Source organism: Schistocerca gregaria, chromosome 6 (assembly GCF_023897955.1).
Source record: "Schistocerca gregaria isolate iqSchGreg1 chromosome 6, iqSchGreg1.2, whole genome shotgun sequence".
In the NCBI taxonomy this organism is placed as follows: domain Eukaryota; kingdom Metazoa; phylum Arthropoda; class Insecta; order Orthoptera; family Acrididae; genus Schistocerca; species Schistocerca gregaria.
Genome location: NC_064925.1, coordinates 446,886,006 through 446,907,263, shown reverse-complemented (window position 1 = coordinate 446,907,263; position 21,258 = coordinate 446,886,006). Strand labels below are relative to the sequence as shown.

Here is a 21,258-nt window from a genome sequence, read left to right as displayed (position 1 = left end):
AGTTCGGTGCATCTTAGTTTATTTTTCTGTTCGGGCATTCTGAGTCCCAAATAACAGGCACAACTGAAGTACTGTGTGGTAATGAATGCTCTTTATTGTAATCCATAACCAGTTTTTTCCTCAGTTGAACAAGGTTCATACTGGCAACAAAGAAGAAACAATCTTTGATAAGCTTGTGTCTCTTTTTTTTTAGCATCCTGTAGCACCAAAGGAAACAGCATAAACACTGAAATAAAATGAATACCCAGTCAAACTAAAATAACAAACTGTTAATGGTTTACACATGACATAATGCAAACCCTAAGTTATTTTGTCGCAACTCTGATGTGAGATTAACTATTCTGTGTGTGTTTGGCTTTATTATGAGGGCTATTCGGAAAGTAACAGATGTTGTGAAATAAAAGAATGAACCCTTACGGAAAAACCAAGTGTTGTTGTATACATTTGAAACGTGCCCTCTTAAGCTATTCTACATAATCATCTACATAATCTCCATTCAAATTTAAGGACAAGTTTTTCAATACCACCACAGTAGAAACCTGATGTGTGCAATTGCAACTACTGGTTTATGCCAGCATGTAGTTTGGCATCAGTATCAAAGTGTAGTCACATGTCTTTTACTGGGAAGATGTAGTCATTTGGTGCCAAATCCAGGCTGTATGATGGATGATCAAAAATCGCCTATCGAAAACCCTGTAGGAGATCTTGGGGTATGATTGGCTGTGTGTGGACATGCAGTTACTTTCTGGATGGCCCTTGCATAAGTAAATGGAAGTGTCAAAATTAAGTTCCAGCTGTACATAACATCAAGATTAGAAACGTCGATTTGCAGTCTGCTACAGGGAAAAAGACTATCAGAACCAGAGTAGAAATATACGGCAGCTGCTTATCTCTACTTGTAGTTTAATATATTTATTCTTTTGGTTCTGAATATAATTCAAGGACAAGGAATCAGAGATGGCTGGATTTCAATGGAGTAGTGTTCTTGCTATGTTGGAATGTGTTTTACAATAATGTAATTAATATGTCATCTTTACCTGTGGATTAGTTTTGTGTATGTGGTTTTACTGAAAGTATAAAGCACTCCATCTTCAGGCCACAACTGGCCCATCAGGACCATCCGACCACTGTGTCATCCTCAGTTGAGGATGCGGATGGAGGGGCATGTGGTCAGCACACTGCTCTCCCAATCGTTATGATGATTTTCTTTGACCGGAACCGCTGCTGTTCAGTCGAGTAGCTCCTCAATTGGTATCACGAGGCTGAGTGCACCCCGAAAAATGGCAACAGCGCATGGCAGCTGGATGGTCACCCATCCAAGTGCCAGCCATGCCCGACAGTGCTTAACTTCGGTGATCTCACGGGAACCGGTGTATCCTCTGCATCAATGCTGTTGCCACTGAAAGTATAGACAGGTGCAAAGATTCCATATTGCCAAAAGTCTTTTCAGGAGACCAGAGGAAGGAATCAGATACTTAAACAAGGAAAATAAAAGAAGTTTATTTGGTAATGGATATTACCTGAACCACCTTGGTTTTGCTGGTTACATTGTATTGTTTGCCTCTGTTGTACAAAGGGCATTCAAAAGGTTTTGCAGTCTTCTTCTTTTTTTGCGCAAGGAGAATGAAATACTAGGAACATTTAGATATACATTGAGCCTACTCAATGTAGCCTCCATCAGCTGTGATGCATCTGGCACAACGTTCGTTCCATGATGTAAATGCACTTTGGTAAAATTCTGGGGATTGAATTTTACACTATCGCTTGACACAGGAAATAAGGTCTTTCTCACTATCAAATGTTTTACCATGCAGGTGGGCCTTGAGACAACCAAAGAGGTAAAAATTAGACAGAGCCAAGTCCGGAATGTAGGGAGGAGAGGAACCCATTTTCCTGATTTTCTCCTGCGTCATAAGGGCTGTATGGGGATTGGCATTGTCATGGTGTAGTCTGATGAGCTGCTGAAGCTGTGGTCTGTGTGTTTTGATGGCACGGTGCAGCTTGTCCAATGGCAAACAGTAACAGTCCCGGTTAATTGTGGAGCCAGGTTCCAAAAAGTCAATGAAAATGACACCACACTGATCCCAGAAGAAGGAGGCCATCACCTTTTGGCCTGCTGTTCATGAAAGTCTTGGTTTATGCTTCTGAGGGGAACGCGGATGATGCCACTCCATGGATTGGATTTTGCTCTCTGACTCGGACAGAAACAACCATGTTTCATCCTGAGTAATGACACTGTCAAAACACTGTTTCTGCTATTGAAGCGGAACTCCGTCACCGACCATTGTCCTAACCTGACATCTACTTCATAGTCCATTATGGCTCACCTGTAAATAAAAGAAAATACTTTTATATACTAACTTATAGCTGTATGTTCCAAGTGTGTTCACAAAAAAATTTCATTCTCCTCCTTCAAAAAATAAAAAAATTAGAAACGACTGTGCAAAACCTTTTTAACGTCGTTTGTAGGTGAAATTCAACAGTGCAAAATTTAATAGAGTGAGTTTGAAAATAGACCTTGAAATCAATTATAATCCAACTAAAATAATGTATCATCAACACAACAAAAAAGAAAATAGCACTGATTATCAACAGAATTATAGAACTAGTTGGTGGGCTTTTGTATTTAGGCACATTGAAGACTGTGACTGCTTGGACAGCAAAAGAAATAAACAGGAGAGTAAAAATGACCTAGAGTGCTGTGAGCAAACCAAATTCTGTTCAAAAGGAAAATTATAGTGTGTCTAAATCAAAAAGTTTAATATCAGTACCTGTTACCAATTGTGACTTATTGTAGTAAGACATAGACCTAACTTATAAAAACCATTAAAAAACTGAGAATTGCTCAATGAGCAGTGAAGAAAATGCATTTTTTTCTAGTTACTAGGAGAGACAGGGAAACAAATACATGTGGCTTTTTAGGCTTTCTTAGTGGATTGTTGCAAATACACTTCTTGTGTTTGCCTTTGCCGCCTGATAATATTGTGCAAATCCCACAATATTTCATCAATGCAATTATTTGATATCTTCAGGTGGTGGTAGTTGCTGTTGTCACAGCTTTGAGATGCAGCTGATGCCAAATTTGCAGTGACATCTAAATTTATCAAGGGAGGAGCAGGAAATATGTATGCACAAGGAGACACTCAGAGTAGGATGAAAGCAGTGCTCATAGTGACTCCTACCAGGAGCCAATTAGAGGCATTCCATGTGCACAGTGGGCTATGACTGTGTTACCAGATACCCTGTGGTTAAAAGATGAATTATAAATCTCTGTGGAGAGCTGTGTCCTGTCATGAATCAGAGGTTCTTGTTTCTCCTGTTTTATTTTAAAAGCAGCCAGTCTGTATTCCAGGCAGTGCTTAACTGAAAACCTGCATCCCTGTTGATTGTCTGCTGTACAGATATTTACGGTCTCCTTAAGAACACAATCTGAGAACGGTGACACTGAGGATTGAACTTTAGTCTTCTTGTGGAACGTGCAATGCCCCGTGTTCAGGCAGTGCTCCACTACCACTTATTTATCAGTTTGACCCATTGGTGAATGATGATCATCATGCTCTTGCATCATTCGACAAGTCTGCCCAATATAAGGTTTCTCTTATTGGCATGGGATGTTATATATACCATCTTTTCTGAGGCCAAGTTTGTCTTTGACTGAACACAACAAATTCCACAATTTTGCTGGAAGATGGAAAACATGCTTGATTCTTTCTGTGTCTCTTGAGATTCTTTCTGGTCTTGAAGACAAAATACAGCAAGAATGCTGTTGTAGGGAGTGCCTTTGGATATGTATTTACATCTCTGGTTCAAACTTGCTTTGATCAAAATACATTGCATATCTATCTTGCAGAATAACCATTCTGCTTGAAGACCATTCTTAGGTGTGGTAGCTAACCAGGCAAACAGTCTGTGGGACAGTGGGTTGGGTAACAGTCTGTGGGACAGTGGGTTGGTTAACAAAATTAGGAAATTATGTTATATTCTGTCGCCGTCTGTTACGAGAGTGTGAAAACTATTTTTGCGGTCAGACAGAAAGTAATGGAGAACATACTTTCCAAAATTTCCAGCCTGCAAGTCCACATTCTTTTTCTTCTCGCAGAAATAAATATTTCTATTTACTCAGCAGTATCAGGAACTATGATTATAAATAAAAGTTTTGAGTTCCAACCGATTTAATTATATTCAGAAAAAGGTCAGACGCAAAACGTAATAATGTGCCTGACAATAACAATAATGTTCCTCTCATAAACAGCACTAGTAGCACAGGCGAACTCTACTGTAAGTTTCAATTAAATGATCTTTCGCCCTGACTTCTAATTATCAAAGTTAATTGCTTGCCACTAAAGTGAAAAATCATCTCACCGCTTGCCAAGCGGTTTTGTTAATATTACAGGCGGCACACAAACAATTACTTCCACAAAATCTAAGCATTTCAGGATGGTGTACAGTCCTCATGAGTTTACTTTCTGTTTGTACTGAAAACATGAGTTTAGTTGCACCCTGGCTGTGATGTCATCTGAGGCGGCGCGTAAGCCGGGGTTTGACTGATGCAGACTGATTGATAGTTGGGCGCAAAGTGCTTATCTCTACTGCCTCTCTGGCCATATTTGTATATGAGCACAGTGGATGGCCGAAGGGAACATCTGTTGTCATCTGTTATACGCCCATGTAGCAGCATCTAAATTAATACTTTCTCGGCCACATTTTATGTAATAACTCTGTCATGAATCAATTTACAACCTTCGTAGCTTTTATATGAATGGAGTAAATTTGGCTTTAATTACAGAGAAAGTTTCAGCTCGACTGCATTTAAACTTTGGTCGGCTACAATTTTTAGAACAGAACTAACAGTACAACATGACCTCTGAACTGTAACTTAGAGAGATCTTGTATTGATTGTTATTTACATCAAAGTATTGAAACTTCTTGTAGCTTTATTATTTAATGGGTTTCATCAGGTGCTGTAACCAGAACTTACTATCATTAATATAAATGATACTTAATCTACTACAGAGGAGGATGTTTTTGTTCCAAATTTAGTTTCCAGTGAATTACTCAAACTATTAGAGGTACCTAAATGGGTCACATAGTTAAGGTTTTTATGTCAAACTGATGCTTCATACCAATTTTCATCTTTCTAAATCTAGTATTTAGTGCTTTCAATTTTTCGTAATAACACCAGTTTTGACCAAATTATTGCTCCAATCAAGTTGAGACTTGAAACAGTTGATTTTAGATACATTTGCACATTCTGAACAATTTTGGGCTTTCTAGCTGTATTATTTAGTGCCACTTGTTTTTTTCATTTAAAACGATTATTTAGGGAAACACATTCAACTCATTACTCTGTGATTTAACAATTTAAACATTAATATACTGAAGCATATATTGATAGAGTTTGGAAAAGATACTTTACATTCTTAGTTTATTGTGCAATACTTTGTAAGCTATGCACAGGTGCTTTATGATGGCATTGTGCTAGTAGATGCGAACTGGGGTAAGTTCTAGCACACTCGCTTGCCTTTATATCTTTCAAATGATTTAGTGCTTGTTTTGCCACATGTCGGTATCTGAGACAAGATGAGCTCTACATACCAGAGAGTTTGGAATGTTGCCGTGTTGTGGGGAGTGATGACAGCTTGTGACCTGCAAATATAACTCTGTTTGCTTCAGTTTGTTGTAGACCCTATGTCCCAGTGTACCATCGATTTTTCTTCTAACCATGACACTCAGGAATGATGAGATGACATCTTTTTCCATTTCCATGGTGAACTGAATACTCTGATGGAGTGAGTTCAAATGTGAAAAAACATAGGTAATGTCTGTACTCCATGAAGCCACACCACAAATGTATCATCTACATACTGCCAGAAGCAGAAATATTGTGGACTTGCTAACTGCAGTGCCTTTTCCTCATTGTCTTCCATAAAATACTTGGCCACCATGGGAGACAAAGAACTTCCCATGGCAACACCATCCAGTTGTTTGAAATACTAGTTATTGAATAAGAAATGAATTGAGTGTAAGAACATGTTTAAACAACGCCACAATGTCTTTCTCAGACTTACTGCTGATAAACACTAATGAGTCCTGTAGAGGTATTTTCACGAATAAAGGTGTAATCAAAGATAACCAAAAGATGTCACGGTTGTAGTTAAAGTGTCTTCAGTCATCCTGTGGAGTCTCTGAATTTTAGATGTGATAATCACATATACTTACAAGGGGTCCCTACAATGAAGTAAGACGTTTAGCCAGGGAATAGGTAGGGGCTTCAGCGTTGCCTGGGTGAAGAGAAGACCCATTCTTATGGATCTTCGGTAGGCCATACAGTCTTCAGTTAGCTGCAGCCTGTTGTTGCAGATGCTTGATGATGATAGTCAGAATAGAACTCTTGAGAAGGTCTAAAGTTTTTCTCTGAATTTTGCATATGCAGAATTGTCAAGCAGTGCCTGTATCTTGCCATTGTACAGAGTTGGTGACAGAAGGACGGTGGTTTTCCACTTGTCGGCAGATAAAATAATGAGGTCTTTGTCTGCTCTGAAGTTAAGCAGAGCCTTCCTTTCTGCTGATGTGATATTAAACTTTTTAGATGGGGCTCGCATTAAAATTTAGTTTGGCAGGTGTCCCTCCTAATCTGTTTTGCAATATTACTGGGAAAACCACTATGTCATCTAAGATCTTATGTGTTAGATTAAACATACTGGGCAAACTTGTCGGACCATGCAACAACATTATGTTGAAGATCATCGTGGACTAATAAATCAGTGGTAGTGGAGCATTGCCTGAACACAGGGCATTGCATGTTTTACTATAAGACAAAAGTTTAATCCTCAGTGTCATTATTCTGCATTTGTGTCCTTAAGAAGACCGTACATATCTGTACAGCAGACAATCCACAGGGATATAGGTTTTCAGTTAAGCACTGCCTGGAATACAGACTGGCTGCCATTAAAATAAAACAGGAGAAACAAGAACCTCTGATTCATGATGGGACACAGCTCTCCACAGAGATTTATAATTCATCTTTTAACCACAGGGTATCTGGTAACACAGTCATTGCCCACTGTGAACATGTGGAATGCCTCTCATCTACTCGTAGTAGGAGTCACTATGAGCTCTGCTTTCATCCAATTCTGAGCATCTCCCTGTGCATACGTATTTCCTGCTCCTCACTTGATAATTTTAGTGGCCGCTGCAAATTTGGCATCGGTTGCCTTTGCAGCTGTGACAACAGCAACTCCCACCACCTGAAGATATCAAATAATTCCATTGATGAAATATTGTGGGATTTGCATCAGGCAGTAAAGGCAAACACAAGAAGTGTATTTGCAACAATCCACTGGGAAATGCTAAAAAGTCACACATGCACGGGCAACTTGGCTGCTTATCATTGATGATTGTAATGCATGGTAAAGTGTAGAGTATTCACGAAGATGATGATATCGAGTTGTTGTTGTTGTTGTTGTTGTTGGTGTTGGTGGTGGTGGTGGTATGCAGGGTGCTTCAGTACTACTGTACATGCACTTTTACCAAAAAACATTGTATTCTATTCTGCATCATCAAAGTGGTCTCCAAATTAAGTACCGAAAGAAAGTCAAAAAGAAAAAAATATTGGAAATTTTGACACACAAGCAACAAATGATTTTGGGTCCAAGTATCATGCAATACTTATTTGAGTGTTACTGAGAGGGATAAAAAGAACACGCAACGCATTGAACCATGTAGCTTACTGAATAGTGCCATTTCCATCACATATAGTTTAATGTATTGTTTGTGTAGTTCTTCATAATGTAACACTGCATCTTTGGTTTGTCATTATTATTTGTCTTTATTGCTTTTGTGTTACAATTGTATTACTGTTGTTGGTCTTTCACAGTAAAGCAGAAATGGCTTGGCTGCGATTAGGAGCGGGCTGTGCTATGCTGAAAATATGTGAACAGAAGGGTGTTGGAGATCAGTACAGTGCAGAACAGTTTTACAACTTGTCACGCCTCATGACGGTAAGAAATTGCACTACCATAACCATTACAAAAGTGAGCTGTTCATGCATGCATTCTGTTAAGCATACCTACCAGCTCTCCCGGTGTAGGTGGGAGAATCTCAGTTTTCCACTTTTTCTCCTGCCTCCCGGTTATTTCATTATTTCTCCTGATTCTTTCGTTATTTCTCCCAATTTTTAGCTAATTATTGTTCTGTTTTGAAAACTTAGAATTTGCTTTGGCAGACGTTTTTAAAAAATCTTTCACTCATTAGTCTTTTTAATCAATATACAAGGTGTGTGAGAAAAGTTACGCGATTGACAACACTGTGAGTGATTTGGCAGTGCTGTGTGTGTTCATGCTTTCCAGATGTTGTGTCCAAGTTTCAGCGCTGTACAGCCATTAAGTTATTTGTGAGAGCACTACCAGTAAAGCTTTGTGTGTGTGTGAAATTGGAACAGTGGAATTTAGAGCAGTTTTACGCAATTGAGTTTAACACCAAACTTGGAGAATCTGCGAGTGTGATCTTTGAAAAATTTAAACAAGTTTTTCACTGGCAGAAACATTTTGGAAGGCCAAGAATGTATTGAAGATGAACCTTACTCAAGGATACCTTTAACTTCAAAAACACATGGAAATATAAAATGTGTATCTTAACAATAAGGATTATGGGTGATCCATTAAACTTAAAACACTTTTACTGTATGTCAAACATTGAGTGAAGGTTTGCAAGTGCAAAAGGTTGGTGCCAGAATGGTGCTGAAAAACCTCATAACTGAGCAGAAGGATAATTGAAGAAACGTATGTGTTGATCTTGAGAAGACAGCCAATGACCACGAATGATTCAATAATGTGATTACGGGTGAAGAATCCTGGCATTTTGAGTATGATCTTGAGTCAGAGCGGCAAAGTGAGGAGTGCCCACTGAAATATCTCCTCGACCGCGAAAAGCTCGAATGAGCAAATCAAAGATGAAAACAATGCTGTGTTGGTGTGCATTTTTGACACTAGGGGTACCGTGCATAAAACATTTTTTTCCTGCAGGACAAACTGTCACCCAAGTGTTTACAAATATGTCCTTGGAAGGCTCAAGAATAGCTTGAATCAATTGAGACTAGACATTGCACACAAGTGGATGCTGCATCGTGGCGGCACCCCATGTTACATGGCCACTTTGGCCATAGAATTTTTTACCTCAAAAGGCATTCCTGTTGTTCCACAGCCCCCTTTCACCTGATCTGAGTCCTTGTAATTGTTACTTTCCTCAAAGTTGAATAATGTCTTAGCCTGTCTTTTTGGGACTTTGTAGAACATTCAAAATACTTTTACCAACATGTTAAAGAACCTACTAGTTGAAACCTTTCAGTGCTACCACCAAGACAGGGAACAACGCCTTCAATGATATATAGCTGCCGAAGGGAACTGCTTTGAAGGGGACATTATTGCTGTTTGAAGAAAATAAAACCATTGGGGAATAAAAAGTCAGTATTGTTACTTTTCACACACACCTCATACATATCAAAGTTCATAGATCTCAGAAAGTCACACGAGACATCTGTATCAGTTGGTATTCTCCCTTCTCCGTGCACATTTTGCAGAATGTATAAGCATATTGTTAAGTGTTGTGCACTGTTTGGACTTGATTCTGTGTGTTGTCATTATGTTTAAGTGAAGTCGCTCATCATAGACTTTTTGATATTCAATATAAATCTTAAGGTGCTGAATCTGTCTTCCCCTTAGTCGTTATTAGAAGTATTGTGGCTGTTGGTCTAGTGGTCAAGTACACTGAAAGGTTGTGGGTTTGTCTGTCATTAACCTAGCCTTCATCTTACAGTGACTTGAAGATTCACTTGTAACTTCATGTAGTTCAAATTCTTTTGTTGACATGTAGGTCCCCTTTCCCCACTGGGATCACTGTGGTAAGTTAGAGACGTGATTTGCTGGAAGTCTTGCCCAGTTGAAAGACTTACGCCAGGTCATTGAGCCACACGGAATTGTTCTATTTATTATTATTATTATTATTATTATTATTATTATTATTATTTATATCTAAAAACAAAGATGATGTGACTTACCAAACAAAAGTGCTGGCAGGTTGATAGACATACACACAAAATTCGAGCTTTCGCAACCGGTGGTTGCTTTGTCAGGAAAGAGGGAAGGAGAGGGAAAGATGAAAGGATGTGGGTTTTAAGGGAGAGGGTAAGGAGTCATTCCAATCCCGGGAGCGGAAAGACTTACCTTAGGGGGGAAAAAGGATAGGTATACACTCTCGCGCGCACACACACACACACATATCCATCCGCACATACACAGACGCAAGCATGTATACCTGTCCTTTTTTCCCCTTAAGGTAAGTCTTTCCGCTCCCGGGATTTGAATGACTCCTTACACTCTCCCTTAAAACCCACATCGTTTCATCTTTCCCTCTCCTTCCCTCTTTCCTGACAAAGCAACCACCGGTTGCGAAAGCTCGAATTTTGTGTGCGTGTTTGTGTTTGTTTGTGTGTCTATCGACCTGCCAGCACTTTTGTTTGGCAAGTCACATCATCTTTGTTTTTAGATATATTTTTCCCACATGTGGAATGTTTCCCTCTATTATATTCATATTATTATTATTATTATTATTATTATTATTATTATTTATATTAAAAACAAAGATTCCAAGACTTACCAAGCGGGAAAGCGCCGGTAGACAGGCACAATAAAATCACACACACACACAAAATTTCGAGCTTTCGCAACCGGCGGTTGCTTCTTCAGGAAAGAGGGAAGGAAAAGGAAAGATGAAAGGATGTGGGTTTTAAGGGAGAAGGTAAGGAGTCCTTCCAATCCTGGGAGCGGAAAGAGTTACCTTAGGGGGAAAAAAGGATAGGTATATACTCGGGCGCGCGCACACACACACACACACACACACACACACACACACACACACACACACACACACACACACACACAGAGGCATATCCATCCATACATATACAGACGCAAGCAGACACATTTAAAGGTGCTTTCCCTCTTGGTAAGTCTTGGAATCTTTGTTTTTAATATATTTTTCCCATGTGGAACTTTCTTTCTATTTTATTTACATCATTGCCTTTAAATATGTCTGCTTGTGTCTGTATATGTATGGATGGATGTGTGTGTGTGGGGGGGGGGGGGGGGGGGGGCGCGAGTATATACCTATCCTTTTTTCCCCCTAAGGTAAGTCTTTCCGCTCCCGGGATTGAAATGACTCCTTACCCTCTCCCTTAAAACCCACATCCTTCCATCTTTCCTTTTCCTTCCCTCTTTCCCGACGAAGCAACCGCCGGTTGCGAAAGCTCGAAATTTTGTGTGTGTGTTTGTGTGTGATTTTATTGTGCCTGTCTACTGGCGCTTTCCCGCTTGGTAAGTGTTGGAATCTTTGTTTTTAATATATTTTTCCTATGTGGAAGTTTCTTTCTATTTTATTTACATTATTATTATTATTATTATTATTATTATTATACATCAATTGTACACAAATACAGGATCTTACAAATGGCGTTGATGAGTGGCAGGATGGACACAGAACTAAATTTCCAATCATTTTGATCAGTTTTAGTCCTTCAAAACACAGCTTAAATTTTTGCCAGTGAAACAAAAATACCAACTAACTTCATTTATGAGGCACAGGAAATTGGGAATAAGTAATATGATCAGCTAACCACATTCGACTCATGATTTTTTGTGTTCACTTCCCATCATTAACCATGATTCATTCAAATACCTCAGATTACAATAAGGAACCCTTACATTTAAACCATCACATACAAAATGGTGATCCCCAGAATGTGTTTTATTGGTGAAGGACTTTGAAGATGCAACAAATTTACTGAAGAGACTGTGTTCCCTACATTCCTTCACCATCTTCTCAAACGTTTCTATGCAGTAGGGGATCCACATTGGATAGGATTGATGAAATATCTTGAAAAAGCTCAGAGAAGGGCAGCTCCTTAAAAGGAAAAAAAAAAAAAAAAACACCTTGTGGCTGTGTGTGCATGTTTACGGTGAGATCTTTTCACAAAATTTATATCACCAACTTTCGGAGAATTTATTGTCTTGATGAAATCTGAGCTCGCACAGAAAGATATAGCTGTTCTTTCTTCGCATGTTCTCATAGAGAGTGGAGCAGTAGATACGTACTCTGAAAGTGGTTCTGTGCATTCTTCGCCAAACACTGAAGCATAAGTTGCAGAGTAGTTGTGTAGGTGTATCTTCACAACCCTCTGACTTTGAATGAGTGCACGATTTAAGATTATCACCAACGGAAAGCACTTACATATTTTCAAGCTGAGCAATAAAACAACTGCAGCTGTAATATCCTTTTATTTTTAGGCATACTGGTTTCTTAACTCTTACAGTTGCATCTTCAGGTGCAACTATGTATATAAGTGGAAAAACAATTACTAGAAAAAGTATATAGTCCCAGGATAGGATGAAACTGTATGGGAAGAACCGGTGTTCAGTGTCAGTCCCATGGAATAGATTATCTGCTAAAAATGCATTTGTCCTAAAAGTAATAAAATATTGTGGAGAATGATCCCATTAAATTTGTGGAGAAGGATAAAACACAATGAAGGGGAATTTTATTTAATGTCACAAAGTATTAGAAGAAAATGTAAGAGACACTCACTGAACATTAATGTGTAGAAGTGAACACACACTGTCACATGCTACCTAGGCAACAATCCACTTGCTAAAGACTTTTGACCACCATAATAGCAGTATGTCAAAGAAAATGGACTGCTGTGTATGGGATCCCACTAAAACCTAGGGTCAGACATGATGCTATAAAAAGCTGGCGTAATCAGTGACCCGAAGCTTTAGTTGGCAACGCACATAACATGCAGATTGCATGAAAACAGACAGTAAGGAAGAATACTAAAGTGTAGTGCAGGAACAACAAAAAGAAAACAGGTCATACCCACAAACAAGTTGACATGCTGCAAATACAGAAGGGACATTAAAGATTGATTATAAGCAAGAAACTTACCAAAAATAGAGGTAGGTACTATTGTGGGAATTACACAGCAGAATGCCCAAGCTCAAGTAAGAAACATGAGTAATTGACCAGCAAGTGGCGTGGGCTTGCACAATGAAAAGTGTGTGTGGACATTGAAATGGAAACAATATGAAATGGGCGTGTCGAACTCTTGCAGAGTAGACAAGAGGGCTGAGTAGGTCCCCTTAAAATTAGTATTCAATACGACTTTTAATATATGCCTAATTGAATGTAGGATGCCATAGGTCAGTAAGTATATTTTCCTTTTGACATCTTCAGAATGTGATGCACTTACTTAAACAACCTACACTTGTCTACCAATTTGTTTCGTAAAGTATTGATACCACGTAGAAATGAAGTAATCACCTGTGTGTGTGTGTGTGTGTGTGTGTGTGTGTGTGTGTGTGTGTGTGTGTGTGTCTGTGTCTGTGTCTGACCTATCAAAATTGCACATTGCATTATTCATACCATGCAGAAATGAAGTAATCACCTGTGTGTGTGTGTGTGTGTGTGTGTGTGTGTGTGTGTGTGTGTGTGTGTGTGTGTGTGTGTCACCTGTGACACCTATCAAAATTACACATTGCATTACATTTTTCGGGATTATGCCAAGAAAGAAAAGTTATTTATCTTGTGAAGGAAAGTTTGCTACTCACCATATAGCGGAGATGTTGAGTTGCGATAGGCACAACAAAGAGATTCACAGAATTATGGCTTTCAGCCGTTAAGGCCTTTGTCAGCAGTACACACACACAACACACACACACACACACACACACACACACACACATATCTTGCACACACATCTGCAGTCCCAGAGAGCTGAAACTACACTGCAAGCAGGAGCACCAGTGTGTCATGGGAGTGGCGACTGGGTGGGGGTAAAGAGAAGGCTGGGGGCTGGGAGGGGGAGGGATAGTATGGTGGGAAGTGGCAGACAGTGAAGTGTTGTAGTTTAGAAAGAGGGCACGAGAGATGGTGTGGAGGGGGAGGGGGTAAGTAGCAGAAAGGAGAGAAATAAAAATTAAAAGACTGGGTGTGGCAGTGAAATGGCGGCTGTGTAGTGCTGGAATGGGAACAGGAGAGGGCTGGATGGGTGAGGACAGTGACTAACGAAGGTTGAGGCCAGGAGGGTTACGGGAATGTAGGATGTATTGCAGGGAAAGTTCCCACCTGCGCAATTCAGAAAAGCTGGTGGAAGGATCCTTATATCACAGGCTTTGAAGTAGTCATTGAGATATGAGGGGTATCATGTTTGGCTGCGTGTTCAGCAGCAGGGTGGTCCACTTGTTATTTGGCCACAGTTTGTTATTGGCCATTCATGTGGACAGACAGCTTGATGGTTGTCATGCCTACGTAGAATGCAGCACAACGGTTGCAGCTTAGCTTGTAAATCACATGACTAGTTTCACAGGTAGCCGTGCCTTAGATGGGATAGGTGATGTTAGTGATGGGACTGGATTAGGTGGTGGTAGGAGGGTGTATGGGACAGGTCTTGAATCTGTGTCTATTACAGGGGTGTGAGCCATGAGGTAAGGGTTTGGGAGAAGGGGTTGTGTAAGGATGGACAAGTATATTGTGTAGGTTCTTTTTGTTGTGCCTATCGCGACTCAGCATCTCCGCTATATGGTGAATATCAACTTTCCTTGTCTGGTATTGTGACATTCCATCCTGGATTTTCCATTGATTGAGTTATTTTTCTTGGGTAGGTGAATTGCTTCCTTACATTTTCTAGAGTGGTCATGGTAGTCTAGCAGGTAGAGCACTAGGCACTGGCACTGAAGGTCACAGGTTCAATCCTGGAGAGAGGTGGGTATTTTTCCTGGTTCCAGTCCTTCAGGACAACCCAAGGTCCACTCAGTCTGCTATCAAATGAACATTTTGTTTTGGCAAAAACCAACAGCATGAACAAACTTCAAAACAATGTGTGACACTGTGTTGCATGTTGTTGTTTACAACTGGTTTCAGTCTGAAACCATTTTCATGGCAGCTATATGACACACAAAAGTAGACCAAATGATACAATGAAAATAAAACATGAAATCCACAGATGACGACCAAATACTTACGAAAAATGTTACAGTTGTGTTGTATGTTATACATGTCTTGAGATAAGGTTAACCAGAAATGCACGAACTGCCACTACCTCAAAAGACATTACACAGATCAATGCCAACAAACACATAATTAACATTTTGATTGAGTGGAAAAGTGACAGCAAGTTCTGTATAAACTGAAAGCAAAACAAGTCAGAGGTCAAGAGACAAAGAACAACAACATGGAAAATCTAAGGATGTTGTCATTAAATAATTATGTGATTATTGAATCACACTCTCCAACTATGTACAGTTGTAATTGAAATTCATATTTCACAATGATAAGGATGAAATAAAATATAAAGTTACAGATGTACAAGATTTGATGAATATGAAAATGCAAAATAGTTTTCAGCCTTTCAGTAAACGTAACCATTTGTGGAATATCAATTAATGTGATTACATAAATGTAATTGGAAAAAAAAAGTACGAAAATTGCATACCTTTTGCATCACTTGGAAAAATATAAAATAAATATAGAGTATGTAGATGAAGTACATCTAAAACTGCATGAACAAAAAAAGTCAAGTCTCTACATGTGTTTTGTATTTCTCCAAGTGATGCAAAAAGTGTGCAATTTCCATAATATTTTTGTTATCTACTTAAATTTATGTAATCACATTGATAAAGTGCATCTAAAATTGTATGAATGCAACCAAAAGCCAATAATCTATAATCATTTTTTATTTTTCCAAGTATGCAATTTTCATACTATTTTTGTGATCCACTTAAATTTACTTAATCGTGTTAATTCTTATTCCACGAGTGATTAATTTACTCAAAGGCTGAAGACTATTTTGTGTTTTCATTTTCGTTAAATCTTGTATACCTGTAATTTTATATTTCACTTCATTCTTATCATTGTGAAATATGAATTTCAATTACAACTGTACATAGTTGGAGAATGTGATTCAATAATCACATAATTATTTAATGACAACATCCTTAGGTTTGGCATGTTATTTTTCTCTGACTCTTGTTTTGTTTTCAGATTATAAATAACTTGCTGTCGCTTTTCCACTCAGTCCTCATGTTAATTTTGTGTTTGGTCACTTTTGTTAAAATTGATTTATCTGATGTCTTCTATCTTAGAGGCATTCGACATATTTCTCGTTAACTTCATCTCAAGACATGTATGACATATGATACGCCTGTAATATTTTCTGTAAGTATTTGGTTCTCATCTGTGGATTTCATGTTTTATTTCCATTGTCACATGTGGTCTCTTTTTTTTTTTTTTTTTTTTTTTTTTTTTTTTTTTTTTTTTTTTTTTTTTAGATGTCTGCTGTGAAGATTGTTTAAAACCAAAACTGGTTGCAAACTGTTACAGGTAGCACAGTGTCATATATTTTTTTGAAATGCTATCAAATGTGTACTATACATCTTTCCTGCTGGTGAAAGGTTGTCGGGGCAATGGACTTGCCACCTCTGCCCCCCCCCCCCCCCCTCGTTATGATGAAGAAAGGTAGTACTGTACCTACAGTCAGGCCAGTAGCCCAGTCATGGACTTTGCAGCACAGACACTTTGATTCACATTTTCTGGTATTCCCTGTCACCTACAGAGCTTGCTTCAGTTATAGAGGCCAGAATACAATAAACCTATGCTTTTCTGAGTAACTGTAAGTCTTTAATGTTTTGAGAAAAAATGAGGAAAAACTACAGAATAGTAGCTTCCTTTTTGTTTCCAAACCATAAACTAAATGAAGAGTGTGTTTCTTTGTCAGAACTATTGAGGATGATGACACATGGAAGCTTCTGTTCTTTCCAGACAAGGTTTTTTAAACTTGCTAAAGAGCCTCCAAGAATGTATTTGGTAATGGGATGCTGGTTATTGTAACCTTTTAGTTGCTCCATAAGATGATAAACATTATTTATTGGCTTATGATGTCCATTCTTCCTTTTGTACGTGTTTACCATCGCTATAACTGGAATATATGTTCCTAGGAGACACAGTTAGAGACAGGTTTTGCAACAGGCTTGTTTAAATTTGTGAGAGTTAGTGGAAATGAATTCAGTAGGCCTATTGCAGGAGCTAATGAAATTGAAAGAATCCGTTGGTACATCTTTTGTTTCCTTTGACATAGGTTTCGGAGCAAATTCGTCATTTGTCTAGCAACTGTGTACATTATCCATTATTCTTCCACATTTCTCTTCCTCTAAAGAATGGAAATTCCTGTTTTTATTGCATGTTTGTCGAACCTATGCAAGTTGTTCCTGCTTCAGATAATGGTAAATAGAAGTGTCTGTTGTGCTTAAAATATTTCTGATATTCATTTCGTACTTTCATTCTGAGTTTGCTACTTTCATTCTGAGTTTGCTTACAGAGCTGTGGTACAGGGGTGGGGAGGGGAGGGAGCGAGATTTTATGAAACCTTGAGTTTATTTATGTAACTGTAAGTTATCAAAAGTAGAATCTTCAAGTTTGTTAATTTGGAGGATGTTATAGATTTAGTTTTTATATATGACCAACTTTTAAGCTATTGTGACAGGCACCTTTCATCAAGGTGACTCACCCAGATGAGCTCATCTTGTAACAGTAACTAAAACAGCCACATAAATTGTTTTATTAATATTCAGTTCTAATAGAAAGTGATTAATTTTGAATTTATTTTGTGCAGGATGAGGTACCGCAGGTGCGTGAAATCTTTGCAACAAAACTACACAAAGGACTTGGACGAGGAATTCCTCAGAAATGTCTCCCACTGGACTTCATGGGTTTCTATGCTCTTGGTGGTATTGAACCCGATAAGAGAATAAAGATGCTTATTAAGCAGAATATGGTTGTAGACATTAATAAAAGAAGAGAATATGTCAAAAGTATCTCCATGGGTGCAATAGGTTAGTACATTAGCACTCGAGTAACTGTATTTATTTTGTGTATATGTCCTTCTTTGTTCCAGAATATCTGCTGTTTCTATGCTCATCATACAATAGATATTTTCACTCAACTCTCAAAAGCCATGTGGCGAACAGTGTATTTGCAACTTTCACGTTGTTGAAGATCAGAACATTTTATTGCCAGCTGCTGGTGATATTTAAATACTTACAAAGTGTCATCTCAGAGATAGTTAATGCCTGCTTGAGGAATTCAAAATGTGCTTTGACAATTTCTACATAAAATAATAAGTCAGTTTTACTGTCTGGTCAAGTAAATTGTGATATGATATTGCCTTTTGCAGTGTTACATCTTTTATGTACCTCTTTTACTGACACCCTGCAGGATCAAGAGTGAGGATCCCCTGACCACATCAGAGTGAAATAAATGTTTCATGTTTCAGAATAATTGAAACTGAAATTCATGTTTAGATGTGGTAACTGAAATTTTTGCCTATTATGTTATGCTGACAGCAAAATTAATCAGGTGTCATTAGAACAATACTCCTGTTTGCAGATGTGTTATACGTTATAGGCAAGAACATGTTTCAAGTGTGAATCCTTTCAGAGACCTCTGTTTTGGAACACCACAATACTTTAGAACTGATGTAAAAGATTTTAGTGCTCTTCCTGCACCTTTATAGGCTTTTCAACAGAAAGTGCTATATACGCTTTCACTGATCAAATATTAAATGCTCTGAATAACTGGACATCACCCGTTGGCATTTTTTGTGATCTCTCAAATTCCTTTGACTGTGTAAATCATGGAATTCTTTTAGATAAGCTAAATCATTATGGTTTGAGGGGGGGGGGGGGGGGCAGTGCACAAATGGTTTAATTCATACTTAACTGGAAGAATGCAGAAAGTTGAAATAAGTGGTTCATGTAGTGTTAATACAACAGCTGATTCCTCAAACTGGGGGCTATCAAGCATGGGGTCCCACAGGGTTCGGTCTTAGGTCCTTTACTGTTCTTGATATACATTAATGACTTACCATTCTATATTGATGAAGATGCAAAGTTAGTTCTTTTTGCTGATGATACAAGTATAGTAATAACATCCAAAAACCAAGAACTAAGTGATGTAATTGTAAATGATGTTTTTCACAAAATTATTAAGTGGTTCTCAGCAAACGGACTCTCTTTAAATTTTGATAAAACACAGTATATACAGTTCCGTACAGTAAATGGCACAACTCCAGTAATAAATATAGACTTTGAACAGAAGTCTGTAGCTAAGGTAGAATTTTCAAAATTTTTAGGTGTGTCCATTGATGAGAGGTTAAACTGGAAGCAACACATTGATGGTCTGCTGAAACGTCTGAGTTCGGCTACGTATGCTATTAGGGTTATTGCAAATTTTGGTGATAAGAATCTCAGTAAATTAGCTTACTATGTCTACTTTCATTCACTGCTTTCGTATGGTATCATATTCTGGGGTAATTCATCGTTGAGTAGAAAAGTATTCATTGCTCAAAAACGTGTAATCAGAATAATTGCTGGAGCCCACCCACGGTCATCTTGCAGACATCTATTTAAGGATCTAGGGATCCTCACAGTATATATATATTCACTTATGAAATTTGTTGTTAATAATCCAGCCCAGTTCAAAAGTAATAGCAGTGTGCATAGCTATAACACCAGGAGAAAGGATGATCTTCACTATGCAGGGTTAAATCTGACTTTGGCACAGAAAGGGGTAAATTATGCTGCCACAAAAGTCTTTGGTCACCTACCAAACAGCATCAAAAGCCTGACAGATAGTCAACCAACATTTAAAAATAAATTAAAAGAATTTCTAGATGACAACTCCTTCTACTCATTGGCTGAATTTTTAGATATAAATTAAGGGAGGGGAAAAAACTAACTTAAACATTAGTGTCATGCAATATTTTGTGTAATGTAATATCTTGTACAAACATCTTTCATTAAACTGACACGTTCCACATCATTACGAAGTGTCGTATTCATGATCTATGGAACAAGTATTGATCTAATCTAATCTAGTAAAGAATAGATAGATAGTCTGCAAACAGATCAAATATTTTTTCTTGGTTCTTGATGCAGTGTAGTATTTTCACCTCTTAAACCTTGCCGATTCACCCATACAGTTTCATGAAGAGGTGTTAGAGTGGTCAACATAATCCCTGTTCATACCTTTAGGGATCCTCCCTGATTTTGGTCTGTTTTCACAATGTTTGGGTCACAAAATTGTGTTCCACATTCCCTCCAGATGCGAATCCATCGAGAATTATTCTCCAGACCAAATCACAACTCATCTGTAAAAAAACATTGGGTTTGTACACCGTTTGCTTCGATGCAAAATGTCCAGTGGTTGCTGCAAGGTCAGATGCCAGTACCATCATGTCCTTAGAGCCAAATAACGGTTCTCTCTTTCAGATGTCACATGATGTGGTTGTCTCTGCCCTTGTCTTCAGGGTACAGTTTTAGTCTCTATGAACTGTCGCCATGTCCGAGAAACAACAGAAGGATTTACACTACGCCATCAGGCCACACAAGTTTGTTACGGTCCTACTTCCATTCTTCCTCTAGGCTTCCATCACAGAGAGTCTGGTAGCCTCTTCTCTGTGCCATATTGCATTGTCTGTGACTATGTACACAGGGATTTTGGATGTGGGACTACCAGGCAATCACCACCCCATTTGATAGGTGCCCTTATGTCATTGTCGGTGTGGTTGTCCGTTATCTGGAATGCCTTTTTCTGTGCAGAACATGGTCATAGGACTTCTGTGGATAGTTTATATTATAACGTCGTGAATTAGTCACAGGATGGGAAAATAGCAGATTGTTGCTTTACTTTTTTACACCAGTGTAAATGACAGTGTGGATACTGTTGGAAACTACATGAGGAATTTATGGATAGTTCCATAGTACAAGGGTAGGAACTTAAGTAGTGGCAACTATTTATTCACTACCTATACAAAAGAGTTACATGTTTTGCACCTGTTATTGTCCATCAAAGTAGTCAGCAGCTTTGTGTAGAGTCCATTGCCAGTGATGTGGAAAGCATAGTATACCATTAGCAGAGCCTGTTCTATTGATGGTGCAAATGGAGTGGTCTGAAGGTAAGGTGTTTCTCGTGAACGATTATGACGGTGTCATCCTAACGCATTATGTTCCTTCACGGCAGACCGTCAATGCACAGTATTACTGTTTGTCTTTGGAGCATCACCTGCAACCAACTTTGCGAAAGAAGCGGCGACACTTTCTGCGCAACCCATCCGTCATTTGCATGACAATGTGCAGGTGCATACAGCACAAGCTG

At 38.5% G+C, this 21,258-nt stretch overlaps 1 protein-coding gene across 2 annotated transcripts in view; it reads left to right on the top strand.

The window, feature by feature from the left end:
• Positions 1 to 21,258, top strand: part of LOC126278016 (sister chromatid cohesion protein PDS5 homolog B-B) — a 192,439-nt gene that overhangs the window by 125,842 nt on the left and 45,339 nt on the right. For both annotated transcript variants that reach the window (XM_049977727.1, XM_049977726.1), the window contains exons 17-18: positions 7,877 to 8,000; positions 17,717 to 17,936. In XM_049977727.1, coding sequence (XP_049833684.1) covers positions 7,877 to 8,000; positions 17,717 to 17,936 — 344 coding nt within the window. The remainder of the gene's footprint in view (positions 1 to 7,876; positions 8,001 to 17,716; positions 17,937 to 21,258) is intronic.